The following is a 16,013-nucleotide window of genomic DNA, read 5'->3' on the forward strand; positions in this document are numbered from 1 at the left end:
ATTTTTTTTCTAAAAATGCATACCCGTGATAATGTTTCATTTCCAAATTAGGCACAGTAAGGGATAAACAACAATAGCTAATGATAAAGTAGAATAATTCCAACAATACACTGCCGTAAAAGTCGTGTGACTGGGGTTTTCCTCCGTCTCCAAATACCCTGCAGCTCTGCTCACCCTTCTTCCTGCGACGATGTGGGGTGATGCAGGTGTTGGGGGGACATGCGAGGTGGCCAGCACGAGGACACTGCTGTCGCAGGAGCTGCGGCGGGCAAGGAGCCACCTGCTTCCAGGCTGCGGCCCACTGCGGAGCAGAGCCTCGGAGGCCGGGGAAGGCCCAGGGCCTGATGCTCGGAGGTAGCTGGCAGTTTGAGAAATTCGAAGAATCCACAGTCCGGTCCCTAAACGAGCAGTGGAGAGGCCGCCAGGCTTAGGGAGGGAGGGAGGGGAGCAGAGCCTGGGCGGTGCCCTGGCTGGGCCGCGGGCCGCGAGCGTCCCGGGAGGATGAGCGGCAGCCTGCGGCCTGTTGCCCCAGGTGGCCTGCCTGTTGCCTCAGTGCTGCTGCCCGAGCCTTCCTTGTACCGAGTCGAAACCCTCACGGCCCATACTCCGGTTAACATTTTTTAATTGTGGTGAGGGGCGCCCGGGGCTCCGCAGCTGAGCGTCGGCCTGCGGCCCAGGCCATGACCCCGGGTCCCAGGATCAAGTCCCGCATTGGGCTCCCGCAGGGGGCCTGCTTCTCCCTCGGCCTGGGCCTCTGCCTCGCTCTCTGTGTCTCTCGTGAATAAATAGGTAAAATCTTAAATTTTTTTTTAATTTTTAAATTGCAGTGAAATACACGTAACAGAAAGTGTATTATCTTAGCCACCTGCCAGCGTACAGTTCAGGAGTGTTAAGTACATTTAACACTTGTGCAAGTTCTTGTGCAGCCAACCTCCCCAACGCTTTTCACCTTTGCAGAACCAAGACTCTGTACTTCATAAGCAACAACCCCCATTTCCCCCCCCCACCCCCCACCCCCAGGCCCTGGCAATCACCATCCTATTTTCCCGTCTATGAATTTAACTCTCCTGGGTGCCTCAGACAAGTGGAATCACATGGTATTTTTCTTTTTGCGACTGGCTTATTTCACAAAGCACAATGTCCTTGTAGCATCTGTTAGATTTTCCCTCCTTCTTAAGGCTTCTTAGTATTTTGTTGGATGTGTAGACCACGTCTTGTTTAGCCATCCTTCAACCAAAGCTTCTTTCTGCCTTTCGGCCATTGTCAACAATGCTGCTATGAACCAATATGGGAATACAAATATCTCTTTGATATATTATATACATTTTATTTTATTTATTTTAAAGATTTTATTTATTTATTCCGTGAGAGACACACAGAGAGGCAGAGACACAGGCAGAGGGAGAAGCAGGCTCCCTGCGGGGAGCCTGGTGTGGGACTCAATCCCGGGACCTTGGGGTCATGCCCTGAGCCACACAGGCGTCCCCATGATATATATTTTAGAGAAAAATAAGGCAGAGTGAGGACACAGAGTGTGATAGAGTGAGGCAGAGCTTTTGCAGAGGGAGTGGTCAGCAAAGACTTCTTTGAGGCCAAAGTGTAGTGAGGCCGTAAGTCCTGCACCGGGGGAAGAAGCACGCAGAATAAGGAAGCAGCAGGTGCAAAGGTCCAACGGCAGAAGAAAGTCGCGGTATTGAAGAACAGCAAGACGACCAGTGTGGCGGGAGAGGGTGAGGCAGGCAGGTAAGGAGGGTTCCCGAGGCAGGTGAAGATAGAGGATCTCGGTTTCCTTCTGAGGAGGAACTGTGTGTAAACTCACAGACCAGCGTTTTGTTCAAAATAGGTAAGTGACGGCTTTGGTCTTCAGTTCCATGTTCTGTGCACCCAGGGAGGGACGCCTGGCGCGTGTCGGGCCGCAGGAGTTGGTTGCACACTTGAGCCAGCTTTGCTCCCATGCGTGCAGCAGCTCCGTTGTTCCTCGTCAAGGAGGGGGCTGCTTTAACGTCCATGAGTTCAGTGCCGTGTTTCTTTGGGCGCCTTGTGTCAAAGCCTAGCTGCGTACTGAACAACGTTTGAAATGATTAGTCGGGGGATGCCTGGGTGGCTCAGTGGTTTAGCGCCTGCCTTTGGCCCAGGACGCAATCCTGGAGTCCTGGGATCGAGTCCTGCGTGGGGCTCCTGGCATGGAGCCTGCTTCTCCCTCCTCCTGTGTCTCTGCCTCTCTCTCTCTCTCTCTATGTCTATCATAAATAAATAAATCTTAAAAAAAGAAAGAAAGAAAGAAAGAAAGAAAGAAAGAAAGAAAGAAAGAAAGAAATGATTGGTCACTTGGGCCCAAAGCCACCTTGGAGAATTGACGTACTTTGCAGACATTGAGCAGAAAAGCTGGTGATGGCCTAATGGGGTGATTGCAGGGTATTGCCTGTGCCTGTTGGTTGACGGTCCAGTATCTTCCTTTCATGGTCACCCACTTGTGAGCTGTTAGGGCTGTTAGGGCCGCGGGTGACAGTAGAGACCATGGCCCATCTTGAAGTTCCCAGGTGAGGAAGACGTGAGGCCCCAAATAGTGACACACTCATGATCTCACAGTTAGAGACAGAATTGAGACCCAAAATAAAGACATTTAATTAGGGAGAAATTAAAATGTTCTCTGCCTCTTGGGGATGACATAGCATGAACAAAAAAAATTGACAAAGGGGCAGGCACTGCTCCAGATGACGTTCTTGATGGGACGATATTTCCCGAGCCTGCGCTTCTCTGGCAGCCGTGTGTGAGGCTGGGGGAACTGGACTTCGAAATCAGTACAACCGAATGAAAAGTCTTTATCTGAAATTTCAGAATCGGTTCCATTTTCTGGAATATTCTTTGTGATTGAGGGTGGAAAAAACTTTCAAGTAGTCGCTGTGCCTTCCATTAATTTTGGAAAACTGCAGTGTCAGAGATGGTTCTTTCCGTGAAACTTCGTGGCAGGGAAAATGAGCAGATGGCTGGAAGCAAATGGATTAATCTGCAAACTTTAAGATGTTATCAGTATGTTTTATTGGTAAAATTTTCAGATTTTATCATTAAAATGTTAAGAAATAGATGGCTGGGTGGCTCAGCGGTTGAGCATCTGCCTTTGACCCAGTGCATGATGCTGGAGTCCCCGGATCAAGTCCCACATCAGGCTCTTTGCATGGAGCCTGCTTCTCCCTCTGCCTATGTCTCTGCCTCTCTGTGTGTCTCTCGTGAAGAAATGAATAAAATCTTGAAAACCAAACAAAACAAAAATGTTAAGAAATAATACCTTGTGTGAGTATGTAATACTGGTACATGTCTAAAGTTTATTTGTGTTTAATTCATATTTTACTTTTCCGGGATCCTAAGAGAATTATTTCCCATATTTTGCAGATAGAAACACAGGCATGGAGGGATTGAATGACTTGCTTGACTGGGCTGGTCAATGAGATTAAATCAGTCCAAATTCCTTTTGAATGATATTATTATAATCACAAAATCAAGTGCTTCTTTAACTATGTAAATGGAACCCTACTGAACCCTTTTTCCAAAATGCCAGCTATGAAGCAGAAAGACACTGTTATTTCTTAGCGCCTCCACCTTAGAGTCCCAGTGGAAAGGGCGGCGCAGGGATCGCCCAGAAAAGACCCCATGACACTCGGTCATACCCTGCCTCCGTGGCAACTGCGATTTATAACAATGATCTGTGGCACTGAAGATGTTAGAATTCCTTCAGCATCATCAAGGATAAATTAAGGGATGAGCCATATCGATATAAATGTCAATAGCATATTATTTCGTCCTAATTCTCTGGAAACCGCTCGTGTATTATGAGACCCTTTAGAAAATGAACTGTTTGATTAACCAGGACATCCCATTCTCCATCCTCAGCAGGCGGCAGATCCCGGCCGGACTGGGCCCAGGGTTCGAGAGCTCTAGAGCCAGGGAGCCGGTTACGATTCCGGATCTGCGTCTTAGTAGCTGAGGACAGAGTTACGTGACCCGTGTGAATCTGTTTCTTTATCTGGACAGTGAGGAGAACACTACCTTCCCACAAGATCCTTTACGGTGTTAAATGAGGAAACACGTAGAAAACCCTGTGCACATTGACCAGGGCTTGGAAATGGTAGCTTCTCCCTCCCCGGGTCTGGCTTACTTTGAGATCTTAGAAAAGCTATTTAATCTCTGAGTCTTCATATCAAGGTATCACCTGTGATACCTTCTCAAGAAAGAATCTTTTAAAAGTTAGCCTTCTCGGGATCCCTGGGTGGCGCAGCGGTTTGGCGCCTGCCTTTGGCCCAGGGCGCGATCCTGGAGACCCGGGATCGAATCCCACATCGGGCTCCCGGTGCATGGAGCCTGCTTCTCCCTCTGCCTATGTCTCTGCCTCTTTCTCTCTCTCTGTGACTATCATAAATAAATAAAGATTAAAAAAAATGTTTAAAAAAAAAAATAAAAAATAAAAGTTAGCCTTCTCCAGAATCCCACCACTAGGCCCCTTTCTCTCTCTAAACATTTTCTCACCAACCCCTAGGATTTCATCCGTTGAGGAGTCCCGAATCCAGGCCACCAGCCAGGCCTCTCGGCTGAGGTCTGGACCCTCACTTCCTGCCGTTTCCTCCGTATCTACTAGTTGCCTAAAGTTCAACATGGCTTTACCTAGACTTTTTTTTTTAATGTTTTTAATTTTATATAAGTCTTTATTCATTTATGAAAGACACACGGGGGTGGGGGGCAGAGCACAGGCAGAGGGAGAAGCAGGCCCCATGCAGGGAGCCCAATGTGGGACTCGATCCTGGGTCTCCAGGATCACGCCCTGGGCCGAAGGCAAATGCTAAACCGCTGACCCAGGCGTCCCTTTACCTAGACTTTAAATACCTCTCATAGGCTCTTGTGCCTCTTGCCAAAAGGAAAGCCACCACCCTCCTCCCTTGACAGACACTCAGAAGTCACCCAGGACCTTCACTGTCTTCCCACTCTCGATTAATACGAGGCCAGCAAGCCCCGGTGCGCCAGCCATCGCTGCTGCCTTTCGAGTCCATCCCAGCCCCACGGCCCAGTGGGCTTCTCCCCTCGATTCCTGGGACAGCCTCCTGCCTGCCCTCCCATGACTGCCGCCCCTTCCCCTCCTGCCTATGCCCACCCCTTCTCCACACCTGGGAGAGCGCTCTTTCTAAATCAGAGGGCTGACGTTCCCTTCTTAAAGTCCTTCAGGGCTTCTGTGTTGCTTTCAGAACAAAATGCAGCCTCTTTGTGACATGTGATGTCCTTCAGTCTGGAGCTCTATGGCCCACCCTTATCCCGCCCCTCTACTCTCCTCCCGCCCCGCAGTTAAGCCCCTTTACCGTGTTCCAAGAACCTCTTTGCGCTCCCCGTCCCTGAAGCTTTGTCTGTAGGAAACTTCCTGCCCCACATCCGTGGCCTTTTCCTCCATGTGCTGCCCAACGCACTCTGATTCATTTCTCAAGACCCCTCAGTTGCGACTTCCCCCCCGGGAACCCTTCTTATCCCTCAGGCCCTGGGTCAGGTGCTCATCCTGAGTGTGCCCAGGGCACCCACTGCTTCCCTCTAGTACATGAAATAAACTACTTGACACAGAGATCGTGGGTTTTATTCCTGTGTCTTCAATACCCGGCACAGGGCTGTCACGGCGAATGGATGAGTGAATGAATGGATGAGTGAATGAATGAATCCATATACCGCACATACATAAAGGTGTAAGATGATCAATAATGCATGTTAGCGTGCCTTGGAAGCTCCGAAGCACCCGGAGTTGTGAGGGCTTGTTCTTTCTGTGTATACATAAATAATGCATATGCTACTTGTCCGCAGTCCTGCACACGGCTCCTGCCAAAGAGTTGCATTTTCTTGTTAGCAGTTTGCATATGAAGGCACCGAATCATATATATTCTAGTTGCTAAAAATAGCTCTCGGGTTAATCAGCATAGGCGCACAAGCACGTTGTTGGAGGGGACGGTGATGAATTTAAAATCCTGAGTTGGAAGTTTTGCTGCAAACGGGATAGAATTTAATCTTGGACATCAGCATTAAAAACACCTTGTCCTTGCTTCTCCAGCCCCTACAGCGCCCTCACTCTTTGTCAAGTGAACTTTGTTCATGGGAAAAGAATTGGCAGATTGCTCTCAAAGTTCTTACGAAATTAGGCGTATAAATTATTTAAAGAGAGCCTTTTAAAGCATAATTTTAAAAATTAATCCCTCACCGAAAAAATCCTTTCCTTTCTCCGTTCCTGGCTTATCAAAGGAGGAGGGTCTTCTGAGGACAAAGTGTATACCAATTTACGATCGTCCTCCTTCCACAAGCCTCAAGGAAAAGACGCGTTCTCCAGGTGCAAAGTGGTGCCTCTTTTCCCCCCACGTTCGTACCTTTTAAAGGGCAAGATAAAATTGTTTTCCCATATGTGGAAAATTAACAAAGGTAATTATCTTCTCCGCAAAAGACAGCACACTCCATGTGAGCCCCCAGTGCCCCCAACTCCCCGGCCCCTTTGCTCTGCAAGGGACCCATCCCTTGGAGAAAAAAAAAAAAGTGCTGAACAGGAAGATTTACAGGCTGTGCCATGTGGCAGGTACCAGAGAGGCAGAAATCAGTATCCTCCGCTTCAGAGTGTTGTGTATGACTGAGAAGCCAGCACTGTAATATATTCAAGAAGACCTAAGGGTTTACTTTCCAATAAGGGTGGAAAAAATCTGAGCATGCCACTGTGAGCTTATCGTAATGCTGCTTCATATAAAAAGTTGGTAATTAGTCCCTGAGTGAATAAAGTAGAATAGATGATAAGAGATTGATACTTAGAGGAGGAGCACAAAATGCTTTTGCTGGTCATCAAAATTTAAAGGCCATAGAGAAAGGGTTGGGGAGGCCTCTGTCTGTTTACCTACAATTTCTGACTCTGAATTTGCCATGATAGAGTTCATTAACTTGTATTTTTTAAATTGCATTAAAATGCAGCTTGTATAAATTTCAGCGGAGAATCTGGAGGGTCAAATGCAGGAGACTTTTTTGAGATCCAGCCTAAGACACCTCGGAAGAACTGGTGCGAAATTTGGTTTCCCGGCAATCTTCCCTCTTCCAGCTGAGTCTCTTTCTAAAATCCGAATATGGTACAAACGGTGTTCAATATGGGAGCTGAACAGCGTATCTCAAAAACATATCTCCAGATAATGGAGGGCTCCAGAATATGTAGCAATTTTTCCAAATTCTGATTTCTCATATAATTTAATATCCGTTCATTCTTGAATTTTTGGTGTTATAGATGAGTTTAGACTCCTAAGTGTGCCGGCCGCCATTCATTATTACTTACTGTGGAATAGGGCTTGATTTATAGGAGGAACATCCCAGAGAAAGTGCTTAAGATTTTAAGTGTATTTCATGCGTGAATTTTCACAAAAGGACATGACTAAGCGTAAAAACTAGTTTCATGAGGTGCCTGGGTGACTCGGTTGGTGAAGCATCTGACACTTGATTTCAGTTCAGGTCATGATTCAGGGTTGTGAGATCAAGCTCTGAGTTGGGATCCGTGCTCAGTACAGAGTCTGCTTGAGACCTCCTCCCTCCCCCACTCTCTCTCAATCAGTCAATGAATCAATGAATCAAATCTTGTTAAAAAACGCATTCCATGAGTATTGTGAGAGCACACTTTAATTTCTGGACTCTTGCTAAAAAGTAAATACAAGTGAAGTACAGAAAAGAGGAATTTGGCACTTACCTTCTCTATTGCTTTTAGGGCCTTAGGAACCATCTCGACCTTAGTAGAGAAACTAAGGTCCGCCTCTCAGGCCAAAGATGAAGAAGTGCAGGAGCTCAGGATTCCAAAGCCATATGAGGACGTGGGCGCATTTCCCTCAAAGCTAAACTGACCAGTAAAAATCCTCATTAGCAAAATATGTAAATTAAGGCTTGATTATTCGGACCACAGAAGGATTCACGCAGGATTCTTTAAATAGAAAACACTATCGCATTTTAAATATTTTATTTCAGGGAGAAATCTATTGTATAAATCAATTTTTGAAAGCCAGTTTTGAATTAGAAAAAGGCAGGGAATTGGCTCATAGGATACTTAACAATTTAAATGTAATAGGTAATGTCGCAGTGATATCCATCTTGGACAAATACATCAATAATATAAAGCAAACATTAATCGGAGAACTCTCCGGGGATGCTTTGGCTAATACAGAGTCCTCACGCCAAGATGCCCACAGCCTACTAGGGAAATGGACTAAAGCAGTGCAAAATGCAACGAGAGGAATTGAGCGCTGAAAGTAGAGTCAACTAGCGGAGCAATGATCCGTCAGTAAATGGGAGTAATTCAATAAGAATCTTTTTCTTTTTTTTTTTTTAAACCTTATATAGCTTAGATATCAGGATGGTTGATACCAAATTACTACAAATTGTCTCTATAGACCGAGAAACAGAACAGACATTCGCTAAGTCTATTAGCAGCATAACTTTTGTTAGATTCAGTGAGAAATTCTTAGAAATAGCTTAATGGGGGCAGCCCGGGTGGCTCAGCAGTTTAGCCCCACCTTCAGCCCAGGGCGTGATCCTGGAGACCCGGGATCGAGTCCCACGGTCGGGTTCCCTGCATGGAGCCTGCTTCTCCCTCTGCCTGTGTCTCTGCCTCTCTGTCTCTGTGTCTCTCATGAATAAATAAATAAAATCTTTTTTAAAAATAGCTTTTGGGAAAATTAAATCAGTCGTGTGAATTAAACTCTGATGAACTTCAGAGGAAAATTATATATAGGGCCAGAGTATGGGACCCCTGTATACTTATTCCAGAAAGAAAATAGCATATATTTTAAAACTTTTAGGGGAAAGGTACCAGTTTGGGCCAGTGTTTATAGAAATTACCCGGCACACGCTAATCTGAAGACTTTAAATGATCATTCTGTGATAACAGTAAACACATAAACAAGGACTAATGATCTAACCTTCATTTTATGTTTTTTAACAGATTTCTTTTTCTTAACAGTGTGGCATGATTTACCACAGAAGGTAGAACCTAGTTCTCAAAAAATACATTTATTGCAAAAAGAAAGTTTCAAAAACAACTTTCTAAAAAGACTGTTACTCATTTATCTTCCATTTTTATACTGTGCAAATTCCTACATCCTCCCTATTAATCTCTATGACTGTTGTTGGCTTCCCTTGCTTGTGAGAGTGTCTTTCACTGTAGCATAAAGTACTGCTCCACTCCAGTGGTTTTGCTGGATTTGGGTTTAATTCACTCTAATACAGAAAGGTGCTTGTTTTCCTTTTCAACTTCCTAGTCGTATGTCAGAGAGGAAGGTGAGTTCTATCTTTTCAAGCTTCGATGAAGGGTCAAAAGAAAAAGCATCAAGAAATTTTGCCAGAATTCAGATGAACAATTTTTGTCTTTTTAAAGATTTTATTTAGTTAGTTATTTGACAGAGGGGAAGAGAGAGAGCGAGAGCGTGAGCACAAGCAGGGAGAGTGGCAGGCAGAGGGAGAAGCAGGGTCCCCGCGGAGCAAGGAGCCCGATGTGACGCTGGACTCGATCCCAGGACCCTGGGGTCATGACCTGAGCCGAAGGCAGCCGCTTAACTCACTGAGCCACCCAGGTGCCCCCAGATGAGCTATTTAAAAATTCTATTATCTCTCTCCGTGAGCCTTTACGAAGGACCTGAATGTGAGCCCGTGAGACAACATGCACCACGGGGGACAAAGCTGGCGGGAAGCTAAATTCTGTCCTAGAGCCTGGCGGTGCTGTTTTTCCAATTGCTGACATTTTGTGATTGTGAACCGAATGTAACTACATCTATCAGTACTTCTAAATAATTTAAGATCATTCTTAAAATCTTTTAAACCTGATGGAAAGTGTTAACCGTAAAGTGGGACGTATGTAAAAAAAAAAAAAAAAGAAAGAAAGTTGGGTGGACAACCTGCCTGCCGGTTTAAAGGCGCAAGAAGGCTCGGTTCCACATAAGGCAGCATTTGCCTGTTGGTACAGCTCGTTAACCATCACTTTTTTTTTTTAATTCACCCATCGCACTTTGAAATAGATTGTGGTATCCAGTGCTCACACAATGTACCTATTTCAGTACGAATTCCTCACTGTTTTTAATTTGGGACAGAGACTTGGGGGTGGGGAAGGGGACATGTGTTTAATGCAAAGTTATGGCTCCGAATATAAACACTAAAATCATCCCAGACATGTTTAAATACTAAATGCGAGGTAACCATTTCGTGTGGGTTTCCTTTTTTTTTTTTTTTTTTTTTTACTTTTTTATTTGAGTATAGTTGGCGCGCAACTAAAAGTATTTGCAGAGGAACACGGGGGGTGGGGGCTCAGCGGTGGAGCGTCTGCCTGCGGCCCAGGCGGGGACCCCGGGGTCCCGAGATCAAGTCCCGCATCGGGCTCCCCGCAGGGAGCCTGCTTCTCCCTCGCCCTGTGTCTCGGCCTCCCTCTCTGTGACTCTCGTAGATAAATAAATAAAATCTTAAAAAATAAAAAAAAGTATTCGGAGATCCCAAAGTGGACACGCACGTTTGTGCAGGCTACGTTGAACCACCAAGTTGAGAGCCAGAAGTATCGGGTGTGAGTTACTATGGTAACTAGTAACGGAGTTTGGTGCACTTAACCTTTTAATCATGGTATTATGTGGTTTTCTTCAGAATCACTCTTATTTATTTTTGTCCAATTAGAAAATAAAACAGGGCCGGAGGGGTGCTGCATCTGTTTACTTTCCTAGCATGGATGGATGTAAACACGCGTATCTATCTGTTTTTTTCCGGAGTCTTCTATATACACACTATGTAAAAGTCGTAGTTAACGTTAAATAAACTCCAGAAGAGAAAGGTCCAACATAACCGGTTTCCCTTGTTCATTGTCTGTGTATGGATTTGTGTAAGTGTCAGTCTGTCCGCTTTTGACTCTGTGTTTCCCCCTCATTCAATATTTATGAGGACCTCTAGGGCAGATGCCCTAAAACAGCTGGATGATCACCGGAGTTAGGCTGAATGAATCGCCCACGTCCCTCTTCTCTGGATGAGGGACCCCAGACCAGAAGAAAAACGAGGAAAGGAGAGTGTCAGACCCTCCGTTCAGGTTAAAGGGCACCGGCCATCCTGGAGCGGATTCTGGCGAAAGGACAAGGCTTTCATTTGATAAAGATCATTAGTCACTGAGATATATATTTTAGAGGGTTCCCAGTAGCGAATATTCTTCGGCAGTCACTGGAGTGTACCAGATGGTTCATTAGCATAGGCTAGACAAGTCAAAGGCTTTCAGAATCATTTAGAAAATGTCAAACAGAAACAAGAACCCTGTCACTTTTTATTAGAATTAACTACATCATACCCTGGACACAGATTTCACCTTGGGTCAGAAAAATTAATACAGAATTATATGAATTGTGTAATATACTGGGTTAAGATAGGTCTTTCTCTAGGGACTCATTTGCTGGCAATATATTATGATCCCTCTACTTTAGGAATCCTCAAACCTTCCCTTTTGTAAGATATGAAAAGAGTTGACCTTGCTCGAAATCCATTGGTGTCTAATTGATTTGAGGTATATGCAGAATTTCAACAAGACATTCTCCTAAAGCTCTTTTGTGATCCTTTTCCCAGGAAGCTTGGTGAGTGGGGCTTACTGAATATTCAGCAGCTTATAAAGTATGCTTTATGTCAGGAGGAAAATACATCCATTAATTGAACACACTGCTGTGGTAAACAGGAATTAAAATGCCATTAAAATAGCGTGCCTTTTTTTTTTTTTTTTTTTTTTAAATCCAGATGTCAAAAACCTTGAGAACTTCCAGCTGGTAGAAGGTGTCCAGGAACAAGTCAATGCCGCCCTGCTGGACTATACAATGTGCAACTACCCACAGCAAACGGAGAAATTTGGGCAGCTACTTCTTCGACTACCTGAAATCCGGGCCATCAGCATGCAGGCTGAAGAATACCTCTACTATAAGCACCTGAACGGCGATGTGCCCTATAACAACCTCCTCATTGAAATGTTGCATGCAAAAAGAGCTTAGGTTGCCAGCCCTCGAAGCTCTGCTTTCAAAACGAAAAAGATACTGGGAGGGAGGGAAGAGGAACAGGAAGAAAGACAGAAAGGAAAAAAAAAAGAAAAAGAAAAAAGAAGGAAACAATACTCTGAACTGCTCCAAGCAACACTAATTAAAGACTTGGTGTAAGGATATTGAGTTTAAAAAGGCATAATAATCAAATACTTAATAGCAAGTAAATGACGTATCAGGGTATTTGTATCTGCAAACTGTGAATCAAAGGCTTCACATCCCCAAAGGATTCCACATAAAAGACATTGTGACTGGAGTGGATTGAACTCACGGGTGGATACCGACACCATAGCAGAATAACAACGGACGGAACTATTCTTGTATATTTAAACCGATCTCCGCTGTGAAGAAATTTAGGAACTGATCTGTGTTATTAATTAGGCTTATACAGCAGGGGATTCGAGCTTACGGAAATGCCTCCATGGTTAAGCTGAACCAAACTCAAAAACCCATCAGCTGCACCTGTACTAGCCCTTCCTTCCCTCTTCCTTTCAAGGACCCAGCACCTTCTGTCCTGTGATCATGGGCTTGTGCTCAGCCACACCCACTAGTAGCTCCACCAAATCATGAAAAGCCTAATTTTGAATGTCTGTGTCTTAGACCTGCAAACAGCTGATAAGAACAGTCTAGAATAGGTTAGCTTGCCATTTTAAATATGTTCTGGTTTGTTTTGTCATGTGTTCATAATGTCAAAAAAAAATAAATTAGAAGCAGGCAGTATCCCTCTTCTGATCTTCTAGAAGCATTAATCAATATTAAGGGAAAGGACTACAAACCTAAAGCAAATGCTCCATAGCTAAGGCACGCTAGACCTTAATTTCTGCTACTGTTACTGAGACGTGGCTTTGGCGTCGTCCGACTTCATAGAAATCTCTTGCCGGAAGGCTTGTTAGGGTACCTCCGTCTTTTTAGCCATCGACGTTTGTAGTTCATTTAGAAGGAAAACCCAAAATGTATTTTACTGGGATGTCAAGTAGTCACCGTGCTAAGTAGTTTAAAGCTGAAGCATGTTAAGCTATGCAAAAGGAAAGGAAAGGGTGAGCTAATAAATTGCCCCAAGTCTCCTTGCTTGTTGGCGATTGAACGTCCCCTAGACGTAGAACGGCAGCAGTGATGCTCACATATGGACTTGGAAGGATGCTAAAGCAGTTCCCACCTTCCCCGAAAGGGAAAGGAAGAGCGTGATACTGACCTGAGTCCTAGACCAAAGTCTGCTCTAGAACAAACACTGAAGGACAAAGAATTGCAAAACAAATCCTCCAAAACGACGTTAGCAGTATTATTGACACGCAATGCCACAGGTATAGAAGTCTTGCCTTATTTCACAATTCCGAGAGGTAGCTGTGCAGATGTGGATCAACATTGGTTTGAAATAAAGTATTAATACTTTAAAGTCAAATAAAAGATAGTGTTTACATTCTTTAGGTCCTGTGGGGCGGTGGGGGGGGAGGGCGGGGAACCGTGATATGACAAAAAATAGCGAAAGCAGTAATTTCCTTAATGTTATTTTTCTGATCGGTAATTATTTTTAACAGTACTTAATTATTGTATGTCGTGAGACACTAAAATCAACAGCGGGAATCTCATTTAGACTTTGATTTCTTTGAGATTATCAGCGGCACAATCACTTGTTGTAAAAACTGTAAAAACTAAAAGTATCTCCTAGTCCCTTAATTCTTTTCATAAATGTTTCGGGCTTTTGAATAGTTTATTTATATTGTATATCATAGTTTCAACTGTAGACAATTACGATGCTAATTTATTGTTCCTTGGTTTCACCTTTGTATAAGATATAGCCAAGACCGAAGAAACCAAATATATGTGTTTACTGTAGCATGTCTTCAAGTTAGTGGAACATAGTTCAGGGACAGAGAAGGGTCTTAATGAATTAAAAGAATCATTCACTTGATTAAATGTCTGTAAATCTTCATAATTCTTGCTGTAGTTTATTTAATATCTATTGTAAATTATGTGACTCGGAGTTTCCTCTGTTTTCAAGTAAATTTACCAAGGGTGGAGTCTTACCTGGTTTCCTTTACAAGCGTTGTAAGTTGTATACCAAAGATATTAGTTACTACGTCTGTGTGTACAAAAAGGATTATTTTATTATTATTTTTTAATCGCCTCTAATATTCGTCCGCGTGAAGGGTACACATTCGCTAAGCTGAAGTGTCCACAGCTCCTCGTGCAAAGTCTCAGTCACCTGTAACCGTGGCTCAAAGGACAATGAAACACAGCTGATCAGAGTCCGTGTCCAAAGCTTTCAGTAGACTGGCGGCCTCCTTACTCTCCCCGGTTAAAACCCCGCGCTGGCCAGAAGACCCATGGAGGGGAATGGCTGTCGTCGACAGTTACCGAAAGTTGGCGCCCTCTATGTGGAACATGGGTGGCGGCAATTATGAGATTCGTGGAATAGTTATTTGGAGGGTCTTTAGCATTGCAAAAAAAAACCCAAAAAACAAAAAAAACCCACCCCTAAATAGGTTGATTCTGAAAGTCCGTGTTTTCTTATTTTAAATAATAACTGTAGTACTCTCCGCTGAATATTAAACCTAAGAAATGTCAAATATACTGGAATGTCATTGACCCAGCAAATTCCATCCTGAGTAGGCCTAGAAAGACGGGCAACTCGGAGAGTCGCATCCACACTCCTGGTGACATCAAGATCGGAAGTTGATAAAAAACAGGAACGCACCTCGGCCACCGGGCTGTGGCCCATCCAAAGTTGGCAAATGAAATTTCTCTAGTGTCCATTGTTAAACCAGTCTGGAATGAGACATTTTCTTTAGCAACTGCCTTATCAATCACGGGATTTATTAGTAAAAGCAGACTCAGAAGCGTTTTCGGCTTAGCCTGGTTTATTATAGTTGGTCTATGTTTGTAAACAGACAATCTGTAATGTCTGAACGTTTGTATTACAGATCTGCAGCTACCTTGGACCTGAATCCACGCAATGTTTAGAGTGTGAAGTCGGTTACTTGTTGGCGTTTTCTTACTGTATCAGTGAAATACATATTGTCATTGTCAGTTCTTGCCAGGAATTTCTCGACAAAATGGATTTTTTTTTCAGTATTTCAATAAATATTGATATGCCCAGCCTGATAATTTTTAAAAGTTTATATGCTGTCCTCATTCTACGAGAGACTGAAGCTCCCGAGCAGTTAAAATACTTGACTAGGCGTGGAGTCCAAAGAATTCCACAGGAACAGGCCACGTTCCCCTCTCTAGATAGTAGCTAGGGTAGTCGTGCCCTTGGTTGGATAGTCGAAGCATTAAACAGTCTGTGCATCCTCTCTCTACACACCAAATAAGGCATTTTACATTATTTACCGTGGTAACGGATTGGCAGGAAAATTTTTTTTTTTTTGGCAGGAAAATCTTAAAGACACAACTTTTTGTCTACCCTGTGCCCTAAAAACTACCAAGGGATCTTCAGAACAGCTCTATTTGGTATTAGTATGATCTTCTTAGGGTTTCTTGCTCAGAGCGAGAAACTAGCCAGTGATGGAGCAGGGATTTCAACCCAGGTATTTTGGCTCCAGAATCCACAATCTAAAATGCTTACACCACACTGTCTCTAAACCAGGGTGACACTTAGGATTTGCTTCAAAAGGAAAAGACGGTGGATAAAATCAGGCATCGAATCACAGCTAAGTGTACAAATACCAGTAACATGGAAGCCTAAAAGCCTTTTTTATGTTTTCTGGAGTTTAACCCTAAAAAGTAACATGTCTATATCCTAGAAATTAGCCTTCTTCAGCACCATTGAGTCCTTTGGGGATGTTTAAAACAAGAGAATACATACAAAAATCCATTTGGAAATAAATAAATACCTCTATTTTACAAAAGCGTAGAGAGAGGCAGAGACACAGGCAGAGGGAGAAGCAGGCTCCACGCAGGGAGCCCGACGCGGGACTCGATCCCAGGTCTCCAGGATCACGCCCT

General features: G+C 44.0%; 1 protein-coding gene across 5 annotated transcripts in view; it reads left to right on the forward strand.

Annotated features, from left to right (window-relative positions):
- The window catches only part of NR5A2 (nuclear receptor subfamily 5 group A member 2), a 137,664-nt gene extending 122,491 nt beyond the window's left edge, over nucleotides 1-15,173 (forward strand). For 4 of the 5 annotated variants that reach the window (XM_026017989.2, XM_072733441.1, XM_026017988.2 and 1 more), the window contains exon 7: nucleotides 11,776-15,173. In XM_026017989.2, coding sequence (XP_025873774.2) covers nucleotides 11,776-12,023 — 248 coding nt within the window. In that variant the 3' untranslated portion in view covers nucleotides 12,024-15,173. The remainder of the gene's footprint in view (nucleotides 1-11,775) is intronic. The other variant, XM_072733443.1, reaches the window with a different exon arrangement.
- Nucleotides 15,174-16,013: the final 840 nt, after the last annotated feature.

This window comes from Vulpes vulpes, chromosome 13 (assembly GCF_048418805.1).
Source record: "Vulpes vulpes isolate BD-2025 chromosome 13, VulVul3, whole genome shotgun sequence".
Taxonomy (NCBI): domain Eukaryota; kingdom Metazoa; phylum Chordata; class Mammalia; order Carnivora; family Canidae; genus Vulpes; species Vulpes vulpes.